The 26,029-nt window shown below is 38.5% G+C and overlaps 1 protein-coding gene across 7 annotated transcripts in view; it reads right to left on the bottom strand.

Moving 5' to 3' along the window:
* NALCN (sodium leak channel, non-selective) overlaps positions 1–26,029 on the bottom strand; it is a 376,903-nt gene that overhangs the window by 232,352 nt on the left and 118,522 nt on the right. For 5 of the 7 annotated variants that reach the window (XM_055245146.2, XM_055245148.2, XM_055245149.2 and 2 more), the window contains exons 8-10: positions 10,207–10,349; positions 9,973–10,077; positions 1,952–2,038 (exon numbers count right to left, since the gene is read on the bottom strand). In XM_055245146.2, coding sequence (XP_055101121.1) covers positions 1,952–2,038; positions 9,973–10,077; positions 10,207–10,349 — 335 coding nt within the window. The remainder of the gene's footprint in view (positions 1–1,951; positions 2,039–9,972; positions 10,078–10,206; positions 10,350–26,029) is intronic. The other 2 variants (XM_055245150.2, XM_055245151.2) reach the window with 1 other exon arrangement.

The raw sequence follows: 26,029 nt of genomic DNA, 5'->3' as shown, positions 1-26,029 counted from the left end.
CAAAAGGTAACTATTTGGCAAAGGCATAAAGAAAAGATAACCCTTTTACACTGTTGGTGGGGATTTAAATTGGTAGAGCCATTCTGAAACACAGTACGGAGGTTTCTCAAAAAATTAAAAATAGAACTACCATATGATCCAGCAATCCCACTTCTGGATATACGCCCAAAGGAAATGAAATCAGTATCTCAAAGAGACATCTGCAGCCCCGTGTTTACTGCAGCATTATTCACAATGGTCAAGACAGGGAACAACCTAAGTGTCTACTGATGGATGAATGGATAAAAAAAAAATGTGGTATAGACATACAATGAAATATTACACAGCCATAATAAAGAAAAAAATCCTGCCATTGACAACTATATGGATAAACCTGGAGGACATTATGCTAAGTGAAATGAACTAGACACAGAAAGACAAATACTGCATAATCTCATTTATGTATGGAGTCTCAAAAAATCAAATTCATTGAAGCAGAGAGCAGGATGGTGATTACCAGGGGCTGGGGACAGGGGCTAGAAATGGGGAGCTATTAGTTATCAGTCAAAAGATAGCCAAGTTCTCAGGATCTAATAAACAAAGTGATTCATTAATGGTTAATAATACTGTATTATATACATGAGATTTGCTAGGAGATTAGATCTTAAGTGTTACCCCCCACCGCACACACACAGAGGTAACTATTGAATATATGCGGCGATGGATGTGTGAATTAGCTTGGTTGCAACAATCGTTTTACGCCGTGTACATATATCAAATCATCACATTGTATACCTTAAGTATTTACAATTTTATTCGTTAATCACACCTCAATACAAATAGAAACAGAAGTAAATAACTCTATGGTAAAATGGCCATATAAACATAGCCCCACAGTAATGGCTCAGAGTACAATTATTTTTCATGTACCAATCCTTGAGTTGCATAATAAGTCCCCATCTGGAGAAAGACCCAAAAGAAAGAAAAGAGATACAGTCTCATCCCACGGCAGATGTGAACACTTCTCCAAATTACGAGGGCAGGATATAAAGAACTACGGAAACCACCCCTTGCGAGAAGAGGATTTGTCACTGAAAACCAGAAAGGCTAAAGAAAATAAAATTCTCCAGGTGGAAGAATCCATTCTCCGATCCTACGGGTGGGCTGCTTGGAGGGAAAATGAAAGTGAAAATATTATGGAAAATCAGGGGTGCTGCTCTTGGTAAGGTGACATTATTTTGAGTGAGTTACTGATATTTAGGGGGCAAGAAGGGGGAACCAAGCAAGGGAAGATGTCAGTATGGCCCCCTGAAGAAGAGATAAAGGAGTTTATTGGGCCTTATTGCTATTACTGTTATCCATATTGTTGTCAATGGCAGCTTGGAGAAGCTTGGAGATGATGATGATTCCAGAAAGTTCACAGGCAGGGACGAGGCTCCATCTTATAATTGCTGTGAGAATCTATCTCATGAGGACTCTCAGGCCCCACCTGCAATCCTTATGTTTGTTATTGCTGCACTGTGCTAAAGAAACACCTCCACATTATGTTCCTCTGAATGCTTGCAAATGCAGAAAAACACAGAGACTATGTATTAACATATTTTTTTTCCCAGTTACTCTGTGAGGTATTAAACTGAATGAATTTGCCCACTGCCAAATATCTCAGGCCTTTGGTAAAGAATATTTTTGTAAGATTTCACATGTCAACAAAATTCTTCATTGATTCAATACCACTGAAATGCTCTTACATGCGTGCAGCCATCAGAAACTTATCAAATCCCTACTGTGTATCTTAAAAAAAAAAAAAAAAAAGCTAGGTCCTGGGAATAGAGGAAGGAGTGAAGTACCATCTCTAACTTCAGGATCTTAAATTTGGACAAATCTAGAGCTTAAAGAGCTGTGGATTTTCTTGGATGAAATAAAATTCAAAGACCTTTGCTGGGTGATTTTTAAAAATGTCATTGTACTGCACCTGGAGGCAGGCTGGGGCGCGTCCCTGGGGCTTGTTGACATCCACAGCTACCAGCTGCCAACCTCCAGCAGCATCTTCATGAAACATCTTCAAGACAAAGAAGGGAGATGAGTCAGAGACATTTAATATGGAACATTGAGAACTCTATGTCTCCAGCTTTGTATATTTTTATGTTAGCAAAAATTTGTCTTCCTATGGATTTATATTTGGAATGAAGTCATTTCAATTATATTTCTTTAACATTGAAAGCTTAAGTGAATGAAAAAAGAACAATGATAATAACTTGAGTTTATTGACTACTTGCTATGTCAGGCACTTTCTGTCTTGCACATGCTTTGCATGTAATTGCTCAAATATTCTTCTCCACAAGAGAAATACTTTAGTATTTTATCCCCATTATATTGATAAATATCTATTAGAGCTGAGAGAAAATGAAAATTAGAATTAAAAAGCATTATGTCTGGTGTGTTTTTACTATAGGTAGCAAATTTTTATTTTTATTTAGTGGACAGTTCTCACTGACCTAATAAAAATATTCTCAGGATCAATAAAATAAGAAGTGTGCATGTGGCACAGGGAAAGAACTGGTGTTATTTTAATGGTAGAAGACTGCCACATTGCTTAATACACTTTGAGTAATTATTTTAAGTAGGCAGCAATTAATCTGCTCAACAGAAATTTTATGTACATATTATGAAGGGAGCAAGTAGTTTCTTTTGGATTAAAGACCTAAGTGGTGAAATTCAAGATGCTACAGGCCTACTAAATCTGAAATCCATTGAATTAGATACCTAGGTTATTATCTCCTAGGGACCTATTATCTCCTAGGTATCATCACATATTACCTATGTGTCAATATTTCACCCAGCTGGAAGACATTTCCCACTTTCATGTATTTTCCCACTAACATATTTTTCTTTCTAGTTCTTAGGAGTGAGTGTGTGTGTATGTGTGTATGGTAGGAATAGGGCAAAATTAAACATTTTTGTTTTTCTAAATAATGATACTAACTACAAGTGCTCACTGTTTTATTCCTGCCTGAGGTCACTGTTTTACATACATAAATATTTCCTTTGTCATCCTTATTTATGTCCTCCTGTTAGTCTGACCCTGTATTCGAAGGCGTAACTGCTAATGAAAATATGAATGAGATGATGCAAAGATCCCATTACCTAGGATTTGTAATTAGAGTTTCAAATCCCTGGCAGCAGTGGTGGTAGATCCTTTGTGGAAAATAAACTTGCCTTCTATAAAATGAGTGAGGTGGTGAGAGACAGTTGCCAAAAATCACAGGCCCTATATGTATTTTTATTATTTATTTATTTATTTTGGAGGGGAGATAGAGTCCTGCTCTGTCGCCCAGGCTGGAATGTGGGGGTGTGACCTCCGCTCACTGCAACCTCCGCCTCCTGGGTTCAAGCAATTTTCTTGTCTCAGCTTCCCGAGTAGCTGGGACTACAGGCACCCGCTGCAATGCCCAGCTAATTTTTGTATTTTTTTTTACTGGAGAGAGGGTTTCAGCATGTTGCCCAGGGTGGTTTCGAGCTCCTGAGCTCAGGCAATCCCCCCGCTTCTGCCTCCTATATGTATTTTTAAATGACAAAATTAAGGTGCACATTTACATAAAGCTCCTTTGACAAAGACGCCAACTGCAAATTGCTCATCTCAGCTGTCCATTTACAGGATTCTGATTTTCTTTAGAATAAACTGCAAAAACTCTTTTTGGGGTGAATCAAGCATATTCTTCCTGAATAGGCTCATTCTGAGAATACAGACATCAGTGGAGATGCAAACCTGTTATAGGACCTTGTAAAGTTTCTGTCAAAATTCTGGAAGCCTCATTTTAAGGACAAAAGACAAAACCAGCACTGCCAGTCACCAGTTATTAATAAAAACCCTCTGTTGATACATCCTATACTCTCTAATTGTGGCATAAAGGATCCCTGGGGCATATATTTACTTTGATCAGTAGCAGACTAATTTTCTCTCTTAAATTATTTTTTTTCAGTAGACCAAAATCAAAAGAATCAATTTAATTTTCAGTAAAAGTGTTCTCTCAAGGTCATTTATTTGTATGAAATAAGTAAAGGAAATGCAAAAACGTTCAATTTCTCTTTAGTCCCCTGAATTATACAACATTTAGATTGGTTAATATTACAGTAGATCTTTGAGACAGAAGCTGGGCTAGCTAGCAGAAGCCAAGAATCCTCAGAGACTCAAATCCTTGCGGGGAGCGTGGCAGGGACTGCCAGTCTTTCCTTTGTATCTCTTTTCCCTGTTTTACAAAGATAATCTGTATGGGGCCACTAGGCTACCAAGAAAAAAGGCCAGTTCTTGCCCGTTTTTTAAAGCTGACCTTGACCATGTAACTACATACAGGACTATAGGATGCAAGCAGAAACCCTCTTTTCCTGTATTTCCTTCTTCTTCCTGTTCTCTGGAATATGGATGTGAGGGTTAGAGCTACAGCAGCCATGCCAGTCTACAAGGTGACTGTGGTAATGGAGGCTGTGCAAAGTGGAACAGGAAGGAAGGTGTCTGGATCCGTAGCAACATAGACGACCATACCACTCGGGATGAGCACCTCCAACTTCTTATGAGAGAGAATGGGATTCCTCATCGCAAACCTCACCTAAGCAACTTATTTTGGGCTTTTTTGTCCCTTGCAACTGAATGTAACTTAACTAGTACATGTGGTTTCTGTTAGAATGTCCATTAATATTTTTTTTAATTTTACTGATGTAATTTTCCTTTCTCATTCTGTAATTAAATATTTTACTATTAAAGGCTTGGAAAATGAGGATGAGTTGCAAAAGAAACAGTTTAAACCCATTCCCCAGAGACACCACCACTAACATTTGAGAATTAACATTCCAGGTATTTTACACACACACACACACACACACACACACACACAACCTGCATCCCACACACAAACATGGGATCTTTTTTTGTACTAATATGTCATCAGCATATCTTCACATCAATAAAGTTCAATGCTTATTTTAATGGTTTGCATTTATTCCAATTTCATAATTTATCATCGATAACTTATTGCTAGAGATTAAGATTGTTTCTATTTTTAAAAAATTGCCATAATGCCTCATAAACATCCTCAAACATATGTCCTTGGCTACTGCCCCCAATTTTTCTTAGGATACATTTCTAAAAGCGGACTTTCTTGGTCAGATAGTATATATGTTTTACTTTTGGATACATATTGCCAAACGGTTTTCTGGAAAAGATGTTTTAATTCATACTCTTGGCAACAATGTATGCGAATGTCCCTTTCAGCCAGCAATAAGTACTGTCTTTTTTAAGAAAAGAAAAGTTAACATGGGGCCAGAACAAAGACAGCATGTTGACAGCAGGGCTTGTAATGGCTAAATTGAAGGGAGGTAGCATCTCATGCTGAATAAAAAGGCTCTTGCAGCTGAGCAACCTGGTTTTGAGTCCCAGTTTTACCACTAGCCAGTTATATAACATTGGGTTAGATAATTAACTTTCCAATCATTGTCATTTTTTACATGCAAAGTGGAGACATTAATAGTGCCCACTTCACAGTATTATTGTGAAGATTAAATAAGACAGGTTGTAAAGCCATTAGACTAGTGCAGTTCTCAATATATGGGAGTGATTGTAAGATGTTCTGAATTAGTAGAATATCACCAATAACACAAATGAATTTCCATGGCACTCTCCTCTTAGCACAATCATTTGGAAGCGCATGGAGATTTCAACTTTGAGAACTCTCTCAGGCCTGTCCATTTGCAACTGCTAGAGTTTTATAACTGGTCGGTTGGTTTGTAAAGTAGTTAAAAATGCTTCTGGGATTGTTCCATTATAGGCATAATATCATCATCATCAACAACAACACGAACAACAGGTTATCTAATGGATAGTGGTAAGAGAAAGAATCTTGGTAATGGAGAATCACTAGCAGCTGAATTAGAATTCCAAACTCAAGACAGGCACACACACATCTACTTACACAGTAATGCAGAGAACATCTAAAATTTACTTTGCAATTTGCATGCTCTTTGGATTCTTTGAAAATTCATGGTTTTTCAAAAAATAGCTAATAGTCACTATGACAGAAAATAGTGAAAGTGGATACCTGGCTTGATTTCATTACAAAATAATATATTCAATGATGCAACCTCACAAAATTTAATTCTCATTTATGGCTTCTTATGATGATTGCATTATTCTATTATTATGGTTTTTTATAAGGAGGCACTCATTATTACACCATGCTAGAAGCACCCTTCCCTGAAATGCATTAATTGAATGGTTTTTTCACATATTTTAATGATGTATATTCATGAGGAAATACATGGTCTTGGAACACAGTAAACACATTTTTGCTAAAGTATTGTCTTTGAGCATTAAGTTATACGTAGCTTTCTCTTTGGAGGAGAAATTCTTTCCAGTTTGGATCATGTGTCTTTTCAGCCATTTTTTTTTCTACTTTTTAACCCAGCACTGAACATTTTTGCATAAGTTGCTTTAGGCATTGTATAACCCATATTCTAAGAATGTCGATGGAAACCCAAAGGAGAAAAACTCCAAAGTGCCCATTCTTCCCACACCAATTCTACCTTTATCAGTCTTCTCTCTTAATTGGGGATCTTAATTCAGAAAACACATGTCAGCAAGAGTGCTCAATCAGAGATAATAACAGACCCAGAAATGATTGCTGTCTTTGTACAATCAGAATATTTAATTATTTACCAAACCTTCAATATGATCCTATTGGACTATGATTCATTTATAAAAGTTAGATATGTATTGCCTGTCAGAAGCCTGCTTTCTGTCTCTTACCATTTTAACAGAAAAGTAGCCTTGTGTGGCTCTAAAGTTTAGCAGTTCTTTGAGTTCTACTCAAGGCAAAGTTGGGATAAGCTCATCTCCATCATAAGCTAGTCTAGATCAGAGGACCACGGGACTGCTAACAGGTATCGGAAGTAAAGCATCTAAATAATGGGAGTAAAGGTCTGGGTTAGTGAGATACGGTAATCAGGGTTTCGTCTTCCAGCTCATCTGCACATCCCAACATCCAGTGATGGGACATCACTAAAAAGTTGTGGCCTGGGTAACCCTATAGTGGATTAACACAGCGTGGTATTATATCATGGGTGTATGAATCACTTATCCTTCAACCCAATCCACAGCTGAGCACATGGCAATAGTTACCCATGTCTAAGAATCAGGCAGGTATGAAATCACAAGCCTCTCAGAGTTCAGGCAGAGTCAATGCTTAGTAATTTGAAATTTTCTACGTCATTTTCCTTCTGTTTTCCAGTTACATGTTATATTATGGTCTCCTAAAGACCCTTGGCATTAATGTCTCTGTAATTTGTTCCTATGCTGTGTCTTGGAGGCATTTGGTGGTGACCATTCAATTAAAAAATATTGCTTTGTTATTTTAAAGAAACAGTTCTCATCACAGATTTCCTTTCGCCTCCCTTGAAATGGTTCCTATCAGAGCCAATTCCTAGGGAGCTGCCTAATATAACAGAAAGCCCCTTCTTTGTTCTGAAAATGTGCATATATATATATATATATATATACACACACACACACATATTTTCTATACACATGGCTGTTACGGGAAGTCTGCAGACTTAGACATCAACAAGTCCAACAAGCCCAGGACCGTTTAGTCCTCTGATGAGAATAGCCTATATTTAACAACTGCAAATTTTCCATATGCTAGAGAAAGGCAAGAATGTATTTCCATGTTTGAAAAGCTGTGTGCATTACAGTAATCATCTTTATTTTATTTCCTTCAAATTAGTAACTTGCGATTTAGGATTTTAAACCAGTGAATGAGAAGTCCCTGTTCACAGAATTTGGTCATATTTTACAAACGTAATAGCATCATGGCAAATTATGTCTCTCCCTTCTCTACACATAAAAGCATCAGAGGGCCCACTTGGAAGTGGCTAGCCAGGGTGGGCGGGGCCTGAAGCCCGTTGCTAGGCTGCCTGAGTGGTGTCTCACCCAGAGGCTGACAGCAGGAGCTTTGGTTGCTTAGCAACGAGGTCCTCAGCTCTAGCATTTTTCTTAATGAAGGTTTTTCACAATTCTCTGTATGATTACCACTGCTGAATATCTAGACGCATTACCTCTGAATTACCAACTTATTCCTCTTGATTAAGTACAATTTTGCATCAAAATGATTTTGTACAACTTTGTTCCAAGTCTCTTCACATTTCCCTTTCTATTAGAACCATTGGCTGACTTGGTGGTGCTTCCAAACACTATGTTTTCCAGCTGTGATTTTATACTTGAGAGTTACTACATAAACATACTACAGTTTTAAAGGAATTTTAGGTCATCTCCAGGAACACTGCATGTGAGTTAAGGGCTGAGATCATAGTTCCATATTCCATTTAGGTCTCAAAGTCATAACTGAAAACATGTTCTTCTAGAGGTTGCCACCTCGGAAAGGACCGGGAACTTTATCTCTCACAGTTTGCAAAAAGAGAGGAGAGAGGAGGTGAGGACTTGCTACGGTTGATTTCTTGAAGGCTTTTCTACATGGCAGTTCTGATATAACCTGGATAGCATATTCAAAAAGCTTTCATGGAAGTTTGAACAGTTGTTTGTCAAAATTGAATACGACTGACACTATTTCATCTATAATGAATTGACTGGACAATTCAGACTTTTACAGCATCATAAAGATGCCTCAACACCATCAGACTTTTCCCAAATTAGTGTGTTTAATTGCATTTTAACATATAATTATTAAAAGTTCAACTTGAGGGTTTTCAAAAGTAAAATTTGTACACCTCGGCTCCTTGATAGATACCTTTGTCTTAATAGTTTTTGTAAGTGTTTATAAAGTTGTTAAATATCCTTTAGAATTTAATATTATAATAGTTACAAGGCATTATATCACTTTATTCCTGATTCTGGAATTTATATTTTCTCTCTCTTTTATAAAGATTCACACTAGAAGAAGATAACAAACCTGCCCTTCCTTTTTTTAACACCACGAAAACACACACATGAAACAAAACCAAAAATAAAAACAAAGGCATTGGATCTGAATTGCCCTCTTTTGTGGCAACTGCTCTGCTGCTTTTAGCAAATTTGTAGCCCACCTTCAAATTCTCAGGAGCCTTATGGCTTTATGGAAACAATATTGTCTTATGGGAACTTATGGGAATCCTTCTGATTATATACGGATTCTTTAAAAAAATCACAAACATGCATTTGGGTTTGAGGGATCTTTTTCATAGTTTATCGTACTGTGGTTTGTTCTGAATGAAATATATTTTCCATTACAAAATTCTAATCCTACACATAGACATTACATAGGTTTGCAAGTACATGAATAAATACTCATAAAAGTGAGAAATTCCATAGTGGTTGCATTTTATCCACAAGCCATTTGAGGATTTGTGATGTCAGAATCAAAGGTATGTAATAAATGTGGTTGACGATCTTGGTTTTGTATCAAAACCACACATGGAGCTGTTACAAAATATAGATGTCATTACCCACTGCCTAGAAGCTCTGATTTGATTGTTCTGGGTTTGGGCCTTTGAACTTGTTTTATTTTATTTTCTTTTATGTTTTTGGGGGGATAGGGTCTTGCTCTGTCACCCAGGCTGGGGTGCATTGTTGTGATTGCAGCTCACTGCACCTTTGACCTCCTGGGCTCAAGTGATCCTCCCACCTCAGCCTCCTGAGTAGCTGGGACTACAAGCTCATGCCACTACTCTTGGCTAATTTTTAAAAATTTTTTGTAGATACCAGGTCTTGCTACATTACCTAGGCTGGTCTCAAACTCCTGGGCTCAAGCAATCCCTCTCCCTCAGCCTCCCAAAGTGCTGGAATTACAAGCATGACCCACTGTGCCTGGCCTGCACCTGTATTTTTAAACAGCTTCCTGAGTCAGACTGTTGAAGCCCGACATGCAAGAGCTTCCCCAAGGTCCACTGACGGTGAGGGTGAGACATGTGCATGCTCAAATGGGTTATAACATCCTCTTGCTGATACCGTACCTGGGTGGTGGCTGTTGAGGTAGTGCTGCTTCTTGATCCCCACATTTGTTGAAATTGTACTCTGATTTCTGCAAATGTTTCAATGATAACAGCAATAAACACGTTCTGAAAAAAATCACAAATCACATTTACCAAACTCTAAGAATGACAAAGCAGAGGGCAACCAAAACCAAACAAAAGATCTGCAGAACTATCACAGAACACAGACTTTCCTAGTACAATTCTTCGCAGTACCTTCACAAGCCAGGCGAGGAAGAAAATGAGAGTGATGAAATAGAAGTAGGAACGCCAACGGGGAAAGCTGTCAATTGCTCTGTACATGAGGAACACCCAGCCTTCCTGAGAGGCAGCCTCATAGACGGTGAATATGCTGGTTCCTGTCATGACAGAGGAGGACAGACTGAGTCACAGTTGACTTTTGAAATAAGAAAGCATTTTCCAGAAAAACAATCAATATTTATCATACTCATTTTCTCAACGACAAAAGCTCTTCAAAAATTGATTAGAATCACATGCAACACATTTTACTGTTCTCTTAAAATTTTAATAAAGTTGTTTCTGACTTCAAGCCAGGGTAATTTCAATATCTAACAATAAAATAATTTGATATTATACCTTTAGCTGTTAAATGCAACTAATAATGTGGAAAAGGAAATAAACAGTCAAACCAAGTATGTACAGGTATAATTAAAAAAAGGATATGTACCATTTAAGCTTGCCACTTGGAGCCTAACACATTCAATAAGCCAAAAAGCACCTGCTAGAGTTTTTTTTTTTTTTTTTTTTTGAGACGGAGTCTCGCTCTTTCACCCAGGCTGGAGTGCAGTGGCGCAATCTCGGCTCACTGCAAGCTCCGCCCCCCGGGGTTCACGCCATTCTCCTGCCTCAGCCTCCTGCGTAGCTGGGACTACAGGCGCCCGCCACCTCGCCCGGCTAATTTTTTGTATTTTTAGTAGAGACAGGGTTTCACTGTGTTAGCCAGGATGGTCTCGATCTCCTGACCTCGTGATCTGCCCGCCTCGGCCTCCCAAAGTGCTGGGATTACAGGCGTGAGCCACCGCGCCCGGCCAGCACCTGCTAGAGTTTTAACCAATATGAAATAAATGGGAGAACTGGGTTTCATTTGAAATCACTTTCTCATAGGGAGAGTAAAGTATCTCAGGCTCCACAGTTAATATGATGGAGCTCGTCTTTGGATTCCATGGTGTTACCGAACACCAAAATGTAAGGTGGTGAATCACCAAATAGGACTTTGTATTTTCTGGGAGAATTACCTCATAGAAAGTACTTCTAGTAATGGAAAGAAAGGAAAGTTAAAAATATGCAGACAGATTTTTTAACATTGGTTAAGAGAACCCCAAATGCCACGTAGCGAAAAGATATGTTTAATCCTAACAACACTATAAGATGTTTTACAGACGGGGAAACTAAAGCATATAAAGATAAAGTGACTTGTCTGAGGATGCAAAGATAATAATTAAGGGAACTGGAATTAACTCAGTCATTCTGGTACAAAGCCCCACACAACCAACTGTGATGATATCTTGCCTCTTTAATAGCCTTTCTGTAGTTAGTTTCTCCATCTGTAAAATGGGAAATAACACAGACTTTATAGTGTTAGGAGGATTTAATGACTTAATTCCTGTAAATCATAGGGTAGGTTCTTAAGATATTTCAGGTATCATTGATTATAAAATTGAAAATAATTGCTCAATATGCTTTTGTGAGAAAACACACAAACATATACCATTGAAGTTGTTTATAAAATAAATATATGTTGTTATTCATAAAACTGGTAAACATTTGTACCTCAATAAATTCTACTTCTATAAATAAGTTTTATTATTACAGAATATAAAACCAATCTCCACTCATATATGTTTTAATTACACAGAAATTTAAACTAGAATGTGCATATGACCAAGTATCCAAACTAAGAAGAGAGTTTCACAAGTTGGGGCAGCCTCACTGTTTCTTTGAGCCTGTGCATGAGAAAGCAGAATCAGAGCATCAGTGAACACCAAGGCATGCAGAACAGAAGGCAAGTCCAGCTGCAGACTTGATGACAAGAGAGAAAAAGAGGCTGGAAAGAAGAGCTAAGAGAAAGAAGCAAAGCGTATTCCTATTGCCTATTATGCATTAATGTGTGCTAATACACTTTATATAGAATATAACTTCATAAATGTCCTGCCTTTCATTTTAAAAATCATATTTTGTACATTGGTACTGTAACTCCTTGTCATACAGCTGGTATTTGTAAAGCATGTTGAGTTTCTAAGCCTCTTTAACACAACATGCTAAGGCAATCTCTGTCTTGTTAGCTAGGCAGATGGCGAAGTGGGGATGAGGGCAGATGTTATCAATACCATCTTATAGGAAGGAAAAGTGAAGGTCACTGGTTAATGAAGGTCTCCAAGGTGGAAAGTGATAGAACCAGAAATTGAACTCATATCATCAGATCATAAATTTTTTTCTTTACCATGCTATTTATATTTTCTCTTGATTGAGACTGGGGCTTTAAAAAGAAATTATTAATGGGTACAAACATAGAGTTAGATAGAAGGAATCAGTTCTAATGTTCCATGGCAGATGAGGGTGATTATAGTTAACAGCAATGTATTGTATATTTCAAAATAGCTAGCAGAGAGGCCTTGAAATGTTCCCAACACATAGAAATGATAAATGCTTCAGGTGATGGATATCCTAAATATCTTGATTTGATAATTATACATTTTATCCATAAAACAAAATATCACAGGTACCCCATAAATATGTACAATTATTAAAAAGAGATTATTTTCTCTTATCATCCTTAAATACAGTTCATGTTTTTCTGAGGGATTACAATGGCTAAGTTTATTGTATATTGATCATCTTTAAACATAAAACCAATTAACTATAAAATGGATCCTTTTGTTTGCACATTATTTCTTAAAAGTTGACTTTTAAGAAAAAGGTTCGGAGAGGAACAACACACACATAAAATGTCAACAGCAAACAGAAGCAACTGTTTTTATTAATGATTCATAGCTACTAACACTGGACAATACCTTTGCTTATGTGCACTGAATATGAAACATATTTTTAACATTAAACAAATAATTTATAATTTATATCCCTTATTTTCCTCTAGGTTTTTGAATGAAAACCAAAAAGTGGCTACAGAAATCCATTATTATCTACTATTAAAGTTTAATAGCTGTATTAACTGAGCATTTTCATGTAAAATATGGAGCGTGTCACTATAAGATTAAATTTGAGAGGAACATTGAAAATTATCCTCCTTCTCCCTGTCCAGATCTTTCTTAATTACATCTACAAGCAAGATGTCATTTGGAGTTAAGTAAAAAAGAGCACATTTAACAAGTAGCCTTGAAACTTCTACTCCATTTTTTTTTTCTAATTGGACAAAGGGAAAAAGGAAAGAAACAGAAACCCACAGTACAGCTCAAAGAGAAGGGTTTGTTGATACAAAGAGGTGAGACATTTGTGAAAATATAACCAAAACACTCCCCAGGAAGATGCTGACTACGGAAAGAAATGTTTCCTGTATGTGAACTACACTGGGTAGAAAGGCTGTGAAGAAGTAACGGTTACAAAGGCAAAGGCAACAGACTAAGATGGCCCTTCTTCATCACTTTTCTACTCCCGGCTTTGCCAAATATAGCAAAAGAAATCACTTTTCAAAAACGATTTTCCAATGGTTGACCAATATTTAAACCGACAGAAATCAAATGGATGTTCCTTTCATTTTCTTTGGCAAGTGGAGGACCCTGAGAAAGAAACTGTAGCTACTGAACTTCTTTTGCATAGTCCCACTCTCCCTGCTGGCCCTGCACTGCTTCCCTCTGGCCCCCTTGGCAGACTCCTGGGCTGCCCAGCTCAGCTCCTGTCTGCCCTCAGCTACACTAGGCAATGGCCCTCAGTACTCCCAGAGAGCCTCTCATTCACCTATCTCATGTCACTCATCATGCTGAATTCTCTACCTTGTTTGTTTCCCTCACTAGGTGTGAGCACTCTGAAGTTACAACTGTATCTTTCATTTCTGTACCAGACACTGAGGAGCACTCAAAGATTGTTAATAAATTAAACAATGATTTTGTAGCCTACAGACATATGAAAGCACTTCTCAGATATTTGCTTTTCGATTAATTCTTCCTCAATATTAATACTGCACAGATAATTTGGAAACTATTTTATAGTGAATTGACTTTGTTTTGCCAATTTTCAAAATTCTCTTAAAACACCTGCATGCTCATCTATAAACATAAAAACCCGTCCTATACACACAGAAAAGTCTTCATCTACTGTTTGATCTAACATGGAAAATCTCTAGGAAGAACATTGATACATATAAAATATTTTTTTCTAGATGTGCTGCAGAATATTTTTAGTCCATTTTAATTATAGAACTAAAATTTCTGGCTAAACGACCATATTTTTGTTAAATGAAAAATGATGCTACAACAGCATCTGGGAATATAACGCATTAATTTTTTAGAAAACAATAAGGCCTGTTCCAAAAATATCCCTGGAGAGCTCCTGGAATAGCACTACTTTCTCAGACCCCAAACTCTCAAGGCACAAATTAAAGCTGTGCAAGAAATGCAATCACAACAATGATACCGATGATAATCAGTTCTCCTGATTTCATTCATTCTTTCTGACCTCTTCCACTGGTGGTTTGAATTTATTAAATAAGAAGACCACAAGTCTATGTTTAGAAGATAAATACTAACCTTGAAACTTTCTACACACTGCCTGTATTGAGAACAGTAGAGGACATTTTTTATAGCTCTCAACAAAATTCTATTCTCATCTGTTTTGATTACCTTTAAGATTTTATTTACTGCTTTGCCCTCTTCTACTGACTCTTTTCCCATGAAAAAAGAGGTGAGATATTTGTGTTTTGGGAGCGCTCCCATTTGTTTCTTCTAGTCTTAGGTTACATAACCACATCGTCATTCCACTCTCAAGTGAGAGGGTCATAAAATTGTGATGATAACTAGCAACACACTACAAACCTGGGGTCCTACCACTAAACCTCTCTCCAAACACAAAATACCTATAGTACTATTGTGACAATGGTAATACCTGATCTACCGTGACAGAATTTGGGAAGTTAGAATTGGCGATGTAGGCCTGAGACAGTGGAATAAGAATGAGTCAGTACCCAAGGGCTTGGTCTGAATAATCACCTTCACTCCCACACTCAGAATTTTTAAAAGAACAAAGAGGACTTATTTTAGGACCACCCATTTCTTTCTCTCTCCCAGTGTTAGGATCCTCAGCAATGTTCTTGAACTTTAACCCCTCCAGGGATAGGGAACACGCTATCTTCTGAGACAGCTCCTTACCAGGTATGCAAGAGCCCATTCACTGGATGCTGCCAGGCCTCAGTCCCTTGCAAGGCACAACAAGCTATAGGAGCCTGCAGAATTAGTCCTTGCAGCCCCTGTGAGTGAATCATCCTTTGTTTTACTCGGGTCATCCTGCTATAGGTGCTTGTTTTCTTATCTGGTCCTTTAACTCTTCCAATCTGATCTACTGTTTATGAAATTGGCCGGATTATCTGGCTTCATTTACTGTCTGGGAATAGACTTTCATCTGTGGTGAACAAAATGACAACTTTTTTGTTACTCAAGATCATCAGTTTCCCTCAGACTTTTCTAAATCACTTTCTGATCCTCCAGCTGACTCTGATCAGACATCACCCTTTTCAGAGAGAAGCTGATTGACTTCGTCCTTGTTAAATCTCAGTTTGAGCATCCCCCTCAGTTGAAAGGGAAAAGAAACTTACATGTTACTCAACCGCTACACATGGATGACTATGCTGTATCTGTGTCTCAATGAACTGTCTACCATCAGTCAGTAGATTAAACTGTGGAAGTGTATTATCCTAATCCTAAACTCCAAATAGATGCTTATTTGCTCAACTACAGTTGCAATGACTAAATATTCAATCCTGAATGGTGACCAAATAAGAGCTTTATATTTACACATGTGCATAATTAGAAGTACAACTTGCTCAAGATGGGGTGGCTTATGCTATATTGGTTTTTCTTTGTTTTTTTTTTTTTTATGTTTGCATATATACAACTTGCCTAATCTCCAGCTATTTTTTTTTTTTTTTTTTTGAGACGGAGTCTTGCTGTGTCACCCAGGCTGGAGTGCAGTGGCTTGATCTCAGCTCACTGCAACCTATGCCTGGGGATTCGAGTGATTCTCCTGCCTCAGCCTCCCCAGGTAGCTGAGACTACAGGCACACGCCACCATGCCTGGCTAATTTTTGTATTTTTAGTAGAGACAGAGTTTTGCCATGTTGGCCAAGCTGGTCTCAAACTCCTGACCTCAGGTGATCCACTCACCTCCGCCTCCCAAAGTGCTAGAACTGCTCCATAGGGCAATATTCTTATTAAACTGCAGAACTAATGAAAAAAGGGAGCGATGAATAGTTTAAGAGAGAACTTGCTGAAGCTACCCAAAATGTAAGTTTGATACTAGTGACATCTGCAGGTGCATGATGCCTTAATGGGAAGGTCTGTCCTGTGCATTGCAAGATGTGTAGCCACATCCCTGACCTCTACCCAATACATTCCAACAGTCCTTGCAACCCCCAACCAAAAATACTTGTAGACATCGACCAGTGGCCCCTGTTGGAAAAATTGCCAATTGAGAAACACTTTTCTAACTTGACAGCCTGATTCTTCAGCTTTTGCCCTGCAGTGCCTAGCACAGGGTCTAGCATATAATTTATATTAAGTATTTTTGAAATGAATTGAACCTCTTCACTTGAGATCAAAGATGAGACTTAAAAATGACATTTCATTCTTCTTTAAAGATTTTTGAAGGCTAAAAGCCTAGATCCTAAGACATCACTTGTTTGTATAAAATATTTGCCACACAGTAGACAGCTCAATAGTACCATTACATAAATTTTTACCATTTTGCTGTTTTAACAACTAGGCACTGGAAAGAAAAGCTTATTTCTTTTTAAAATTCCTGCTATGTAATAAGATGACTGTATACATGCATATCTTAGAGTTTGGGGGAAGGGAGGCTATCTCTGCTTGCAGGATGAGCCATTACAAAAGTACATTAATTAAAATTGAAAAAAAATTAACATATTTTTAATGAAATAAATAGTGCAAAATGTTCCCAAACGAAATTAAATGACTGCCTTCTGAACTGTCCCAAGACAAACCACACACAGGGTTTTGTTTTTTTTTTTTTTTTGGGGTAAGCTTTCAGGTTTTTCTTCTGAATCAAGATGAGACATTCAGTATATTCATAGAAAAACACAGAAGAAAACAGACTAATTCTTAATCCATGTTGATAGACTGGTTCTGTCTGGGTCATGAGACAGATAATACAAACTTGCAAAACAGCTCAGTAGATGTAGCCTCTACAATGAAATCTAAGCAGCAGCCACCAGATTAAGAACAAAGTGGCCCTCCTCTCTTCCTTTCTTTCCCTCTTTCTCTTTTTTCCTCTCTCTCTTTCTTCCTTCCTTTCCTTTTTTTCTTTTTCTGAGATGGAGTCTCGCCCTGTCACCCAGGCTGGAGTGCAGTGGTGCAATGTGCATTTGAGGTCACTTGTTAATGGCAAAATCTATATTGAATTTTTTTGTTGTTGTTTTTGGTGAACTCTCAGTTTCTCTCACCCTCCGATAATCTCTTCACTCAGATATACCATCTTTTATGCAGATTTTAGCCACACATTAAAAAAAATATTTTAGCCAACGGTCAGTAGTGAGATTGACTGTAACTTACTATAATGTTTTTCTTCACCAAACTTCCCCACACCATCTCAGCACTTTCTTCTTAACTGAGAGCTGGTTCTGTGGTAAGAGTAAATTGTACCCCGACAGTAGTTATCATAAAGTAAATGTATTTAGTGTGACATAATTAAAAAAAAAAGCAGCAGCAAGGGATGTGTACTCTTAAGGTGGACATCTGGACTCAACATAATGAACCTTTGTCACTGTGGCTGGATGATCCACATACATGAAATAAGATCATGTGGATCAGCAGACTGGCAATAGCGAGAAAGGGGCATCCTGAATTGCAGAGATTTATTAAACAATAAACCAGCTAGAATTAAATTACTTGGGAGGATGTTACCATCCTACTGAATAAAACCTCTATAAACCATGTTTTCTCCCTCCCATCCTCCCTCCCTCCCTCCTTCCTTCCTTTCTTTCTTTCTTTCTTTCTTTCTTTCTTTCTTTCTTTCTTTCTTTCTTTCTTTCTTTCTTTCTTTCTTTCTCTTTCTTTCTTCCTTCCTTCCTTCCTTCCTTCCTTCCTTCCTTCCTTCCTTCCTTCCTTTCTCTCTCTCTCTCTTTCTTTCTTTTTCTCTTTCTTTCTCTCTCCCCTCCCTCCCTCCCTCCCTCCCTCCCTTCCTTCCTTCCCTCCTCTCTTCCTTTCTTTCCCTCTTTCTCTTTTTTCCTCTCTCTCTTTCTTCCTTCCTTTCCTTTTTTTCTTTTTCTGAGATGGAGTCTCGCCCTGTCACCCAGGCTGGAGTGCAGTGGTGCAATCTCGGCTCACTGCAGCCTCCACCTCCTGGGTTCAACCAATTCTCATGCCTCAGCCTCCCAAGGAGCTGGGATTACAGGCATAAGCCACCACGCTCAGCCTCACAAAAAATAAACTTAAGTATTTTTCCCTGATAGACTGTGCTGTAACATTGTGCCTATAATAATAATCTTCAACACAACTTGTCCACACACTCAACTCATGTGCTCCACACACCCAGCCTTAGGCTTGCCATGTGGCATAGCAAGGTAATAAAACAAAATAAAGCAAAAACCACATTTTTTATTTGCTATTCCAGAACATGGGACAAACATAAAAGGACTTTTTTTTTTTTTTGAGAAAAGGACTTTTTTTATTATAAATGCCTTAAAAATATTTATAAACTTTATGTTTTTGAGCTACCTTAATTTTGATTTTGGTTTGTTTGTTTTTTACACTTAAGCACTCTTTTGGCACACCTTGCCATATTGGTAAAATCACTTTGTTACCTTAAACCGTACACATGTTTACATATATCTTCTAAGTTAATTTTTTATAAGTAATAAAGAATCATAGTTGAAATATGTTTTCTCAAATGTAGAAAATTTCTAAAGTTCCAAGTTCTGAACAGAAAATACTTCAAAGAAAGGAGAGGTGAAGGCTTTCACTATAGTATTCACAAATGGAAAAGAAGTGTTGACAAGCCGGATGCTGACATTGGCAGGAAAGTGTAGGTACTACAGCAGAACAGTTCCCAGGACGCTCAGTCCACAGGCCAACTACAGCACTCTCCGCCCCCGCTGCGCTCGGCAATTTCCAGGTAGGCTGAGAGTAACGGTTGCAAAGAAATTATGTCAGATACCCCTCGGCCTGTGAGTCAGCCTTCTGCCTTTGAAGAGCAGTGATGTCAGGTCAAAAGAGCTTCTTGGAAATTTATTTTCCATTAATTGTCTTAAGAAGAAAAGAAAGGCTGGGCGCAGTGGCTCATGCCTGTAATCCCAGCACTTTGGGAGGCCAAGGCGGGTGGATCATGAGGTCAGGAGCTTAAGACCAACCTGGCCAACATGGTGAAACCTTGTCTCTACTAAAAATACAAAAATTATCCGGGCATAGTGGCATGCACCTGTAATCTCAGCTACTCAGAAGGCTGAGGCAGGAGAATTGCTTGAACCTGGGAGGCAGAGGATGCAGTGAGCCAAGATCGCACCACTGCACACCAGCCTGGGGGATAGAGCGAGACTCTGTCTCAAAAAAAAAAAAAAAAAAAAAAGACAAGAAAAAAAAACTCTACACTTTGCCACAGTTCGCTGTCAGTTACAGTTCCTAACATTCCAATCATCCATTACTTCTTACCTAGGTAACCTGTATGAGTCAGTATACCCTGGACCTCAACTTCCACTAGGGCAGTGATGATACTGCTGGTCACCACTAAGGCGCTAAAGAAACGTTAATTAGAAGCTTTTCAATTGTTCTAAAGAGTAAACAAAATATGTCATAGCAGAAATATGTTTCCTCTGAGGGTCTTTTAGCTTTGTAACCCATATTTTAAAGATTTATTGGAAAGAAATCTTTTCAAAGGAAATTGAAGCAAAAGGGCTAGAACTTCGCATAATGTTAAGGTGATAATAGTTATGACATAAAAAATTCGTAATAGTCCAAAAATTAGAACCAAGTATTTGGCAAAAGTACTAAGATATTTTTCCTGCTATTCTGAGATATGCACATAGTTCATATCTGCATCATCACACACATTCAATAAAAATGAAAATGCAAAAATTAACGATAAGGTAGACCTGGTCAGTCTACCTCAGAAGAGCTACAAGAGCATTTATTTATTTATTTATTTATTTTTAATAGGAAGGCTGAATGGACTAGTAAATAATCTCAGAACAAAAAGATCAACCAGGATTGGAAATAAATAATTGACATTTGTTTATAAAGGCATATTAAAATTCAATTTTTAAAAATCCAATTTAGATCTAAGTGGGAGGGAAGAAAGATACCTGAGTGATAGTGACCAAATGTAATTTTAAATAAACATGAGATATGAAATACAAATAATGCATGGAATTAGCTTAAAATAAAGTTCTTATTTGTATTATGATAAATGCCAAATTTACACTGAATTTCATCAATTTAAATATTTGTAATACAACACTAAAAGCAAAGACGTGTTCTAATATCATTTGTAATAATATTACAATTTAATGGTTAAAACTGAACAGAAAATATTAACTAACTGCTAAAAATTTGAAGCTATACATGGGGAAATTTTTCTGTCTTGTACCTTCACATTTACATATATGAACAAAAATATTCCCAAAATTTTTCCTGTATTTGCTATCCGCATTCTTCAGTAAGCTTCCAAAGCCTGAAAATATGTTTAAAATTGAAATTTGTTCAACTGGTTTAGATTTGTTTTCCAATGTGCTACAGATTCTGGTTTAGATTTATTAAGGTTATACTAAAATTAAAAATCATTTTTCATGTATTAAAAGCTATGCTACCAAGAAAGCTCTATACTGTATATTCCTACTTTTCCAGCATTTCCAACGTAGACCAGAACTGTACAGAGGTGAGGGAAGAATGTGAGAAAATTGTAATCAATTAACTTTTAAAACACTGTTGATTTCCACTTACTGACTGCCAGTGTGCTCAGCATTTTTCTTGTTGTGAACACAGGATTGGTAACTTCCAAGCTCTTTATGAGCAGAAACAGAAACCAGAAGTCAAAAAAGCTTCGTTTTGATTTAAGATATAGATCAAAAATAGTACAGATAAATGAACATATTTGATTAAAACGAGTTTTAAATTAATGTCTACAAAGACGTGGTTCTCTGCTTACATGTGGTCTAGTCTGCCTGGTCACAATTTGGCTTATGCCTCACTAACAGCACAGGATGAAAAGGCCGTCATTAGCACAAAGGGAGGCTGAATTGTGACGAGGCGATTCTCCTGGTGGACCCCAAGACCCTATGTCAGAATAATGCATTATTAAGTCATTTTCCCCACCAACAACTTTTTCTATTTACATTTTAATATTTGCCTGTTTTTTCTGCTTGATTTTAACAACTAACTGCAAGGCAACATTAGATACAGACAACATACTTATAATAAAACAGTGGCGAAGGAGGAAGGAAAACGGTCATTCACGGAATATGGTTCAAGTCCCCATTACATAATAGCACAACAAACTTAATCAAAGCCAGAGAGCTTTGGGCAGCTGTGATCTGGCCTGCTTATGCCTGAAATAAAATGTCTTTCCGCGCTCTCATTAGGCACATTGGCAAGACTGCTGCACCAGGCCAGAGCTCATTTGGCCGGCAATCATACCTTTCTAGCAAGTATCTGGGCTAACGACCTCAAGAGAGCAATCAGACATTTACGCTGCGGCTGATGGAGTAATACTGACTGGCTATTCCTGACTGAGAGGAATACAGAAAAATCATCCCTGGAAATGCTAGCTAAACTCTAACATGCAGAGAAATACATTTGAAATATGGAGCAATTGGCAATTATTTAAAACTTTAATAGTATTTTATTTAATTCACTATTCAGAAGGTATAACTCACTGTTCTTGTTCATCAACCAATGCAGGGTATTCGTAAGTCTTTTTGTAGAGTGTGTATGTAGGTGTTTGTCTTACAAATCACTTTGCAGTCAGGTGTTTGAGCTTTAATGACCTCCGTTTAAATCTGAGGAAATATCTAAAATGATTTTTATTTTAACTTTTTTGTACTTTAATTTTCTTTTTAATTTTAAGTACGTTTATTTCAGATGTAATGACTTTTTTGTTATTTTATTATTATGGTATTTTTATTTTTAAATTTAAGTGCTGGGATACATGTGCAGAATGTGCAGGTTACATAGGTATGCATGTGGCATGGTGGTTTGATGCACCTATCGACCCATCATCTAAATTTTAAGCCCCACATGCATTAGGTATTTGTCCTCATGCTCTCCTTCCCCTTCCCTTCCACCCCCTGACAGGCCCTGGTGTGTGTTTTGTTATGTTTTGAGACAGGGTTTGGCTCTATCACCCAGGTTGGAATGCAGTGGTGCCATCTCGGCTAACTTCAGTCTCCACCTGGGATTACAGGCGGATGAGGAGCTGGGACTACAGGCACTCACTACCACGCCTGGCTGATTTTTGTGTTTCTTGTAGAGACCAGGTTTCGCCATGTTGCTCAGGCTGGCCTTGGAGTCCTGAGCTCAAGCGGTCCACCCACCTTGGCCACCCAAATTGCTGGGATTACAGGGGTGAGCCACCACACCTGGCCTGGAATAATTATTATTATTATTATTTTTTTGAGACGGAATCTTGCTCTGTTGCCAAGCTAGAGTGCAGTGGCTGGATCTCAGCTCACTGAAATCTCCGCCTCCCGGGTTCAAGTGATTCTCCTGCCTCAGCCTCCTGAGTAGCTGGGACTACAGGCCCCTGCCACCATGCCCAGCTAATTTTTGTATTTTTAGTAGAGACGGGGGTTTCACCATGTTGGCCGGACTGGTCATGATCTCCTGACCTCGTGATCCGCCCGCCTCGGCCTCCCCCAAAGTGCTGGGATTACAGGCATGAGCCACCGCACCCGGCCTCGCCTGGGATAATTTTTAAAGAAAAAATTATTGTTATTGTTTGTTGACAAAATCCAGCATTATATACCTGACAGTTTTTATGAACCTCTGTACTAGATTCATTCAACAAGATTAGGAATGAGAGGACAGGTCAAATGTTGTCTCTTATTGGGACATGAAGAAATGGAGTTGAACGTTGTATCCAACTCTCTTATTTGGTTAACCTTGTCACTTTCTGCCTTCTCATCACTGGTGGTTACTTATTGGTTGGAAGGAAATAAGTACCTTTTATGATAGTTGTGTTTCATAATTCTCTAATACTTGAATAAATTTGCTATTGCTTAATGGACGCTTATAAAATATCCAGCACAAATCATTGAAGTTAAAGAGGCACAAGGACATTTTATCATCTACACAGACATTTTAGCGAGACAACTCTTTCATTTGGCCTATTTAATTTTTCCAGCCTTTTAACCCTTATGTTTTGACCTAGAATTCTTGACTACCTCATACTGCAAAAAGAGACAACAATCAAAAGGCTAATATTCAAGGTTTAATCTTATTTGCATGACAAATTCAAGTCCAACAATACCTCTTGTCTCCTTTTATCTCAAAGCTTTAATTTTAGGGAGGCACAGATTCTGCACCACGTAGGTTATACCATTGCTTATCTCATTTTATTGGAAAAATGCAGTATTTATAAAAGTTTGTCCAAGTTTTAAAGTTTAAAGTTGTTTATCTTTTTTGTCCCTTTGTAGATTGTAAACTCCATGAAAGCAGCCACTCTGTGTTGGTCACCACCATATTCCCAGTGCCTAGGCCACTGCCTGGCAGATGAAACACAGGTATGTTAATCTGGACAAAACATAAAATGTAGATTAAATGGGCAAAGGAAAGTAAAGCAGAGAGAGGTCAGGGAGAGGGGCTGGTGGAAATATTCAAAGAGGAAACACATGTAAAAGGGAAGAGTGTGTTGGACCATGTGAAGAGCCACAATTATAGAGGTCAGCAGACTTTGAAAGCCGGCCAGTCTGCTCATCTGCCATCCTGGAGGGTCTCCAGGAGGGGACTATCCAGATTAATTTCCATGAATGGTGCCTGAGGCCAGTTGGTGACCGACACCAGCTGCCAGAGCTCCTGAGGCTGCAGACCTGCTTTGCTGACTAAGGATGCCCCAGGCCCTCATTGCCAGACTCAGCCACCTCCCTTGAGAGGCGCTGCATTCCCCACATCCCTTCCCACAGTATCTATCACGCATTGCTAGCTCAATGGCTCCGCTTGTCTCCAGACACTGGCTTCCATTTCCTCTGCAGATGCTCATTTCATGGCCTCATGTGACCCTTCTCCCATGTCGGTCCTCAGAAATGTGGGCCAATGGGTTGTTTTACCCTCTATGTCAAGAAATCCCTCTAGGTCCAGCCGTGCAGGCACTGACAAAGCTGCTTTGGCCTCCCTTCTGCTCTCCCCTTGTCCTGGTGATTCTTTTATACCAGTCCTGATGCTGGCTTTGACTTTAGAGCCATTGCTTGTGTAGCTTCAGTGTCTACATGGCATTTGCAGGAGGTGGGACACCATCGTCCTCCACCTCAGCATCCCAAACGTTAGAATATCACCACATTCATTAAAGTGGCTGAGACTTGTCATGAATTGGTGTGGGTCAGGCTTGGCTCATTTAATCCTCACTGACACCTTAGTACTACGAACACCATTTTACTGATACAGAAAGCGAGTTAAGCCATTTGCTAAGGTCGCATGGCAAGGAAGTGCTACTGTGGGTTGGATCCTGCCCTCCACTCAAGCTTAATCCCCTGTTCCCATCAGGCTTCCTTTGTGTGGAGGAAGTTCAGGTGCTATTATCAGGTGCATTTTCTTGGACTCTGAGAACCCAGGCTCCTCCCTGCAGTTTCTGAGGTAAGGGGTGGGGCTCTAAGATGCCTTCAGTCCCTGGAAGAGCCAAGCACAGGCTGGGTTTGAAGTTCATGTTGTTGCATGATTATTAACCACAACCAACAGACATGAGCATCTTGTTTGGGGCCATTATTGTTATGAACTTCTAAGTCAGGGCAAGGTCTCAGCTTCATTTTCCCGCTCCTATTATAGAGATCCTTGGGTGCTTAGCCCCTCTTTGTTGCTTGGAGAAAAACCTCATGTTTTGGTATGATTAGCTTCTGGGCAGAGCGATGGTGGCCTGGGCCCCATTAGACAGCTCCAACCCATGGAAGCCACAGACAACTCTTGGCCACAGACCCGGAACAGTCATAACCTTGAACTTCCTAGGACTGTCACAGATTACGCAGATGGAGAGAAACATCCTGTTACACGCCAGACCTTTCTCTATTTCAATTCTCTACCAACACACTGGCAAGTTCGTTCTTATCACTCTCACATTAAAAATGAAAAGACTGTGGCTTAATGAGACTAAACACATCTCTGAGTTCACCCAGAGTGGATGTCTGGAGCGGCATTCCAATGAATCTGTGCTCGCCTCCACAGACTACGTTCTTTCCACTCTGCCATGCGTGTCTGAACTTTCTGAAACTTTTCTTGGCTTAGTTTTGAGGAATTTGAACAAATTCCTGTCTGGTATACTTTGTGAAAGCAAAAATTCTGCCTTTAAAATTAAACAGACTAGCCCAAGAAAAGGGAAGGGAGGAGGGGTGAAATTTCCTCCCTGAGTTTTGGATTAGCAATAGTTCTTCTGTGCTTTTGCTTGGGGTGGGGAGAACATTTCTCTGCCTTCTCTGCACTCTTAGCTCCTCAATGATTGTCCGACAAGAGTAGGTAAAGATAGTTTTAAATACTCTCAGAGTTCTAACCAAAATCTGAGATTAAAAACTTACAAAGCAGCAAGATTTTAATCATTTTCACTAATCTGTTAGGTAAATCAGAACAATATAAAATTTAGCAGTGACTCTGGTTTAGCTTCTGGGTGTATTGGGTGTACCTTTTGGATATTCCGTACAATTACTGAA

The sequence above is a fragment of the Symphalangus syndactylus genome, chromosome 15 (assembly GCF_028878055.3).
Source record: "Symphalangus syndactylus isolate Jambi chromosome 15, NHGRI_mSymSyn1-v2.1_pri, whole genome shotgun sequence".
NCBI classification, from domain to species: Eukaryota; Metazoa; Chordata; class Mammalia; order Primates; family Hylobatidae; genus Symphalangus; species Symphalangus syndactylus.
The sequence above is the reverse complement of the archived record's forward strand: the minus strand, read 5'-3'. Positions and strand labels throughout refer to the sequence as shown.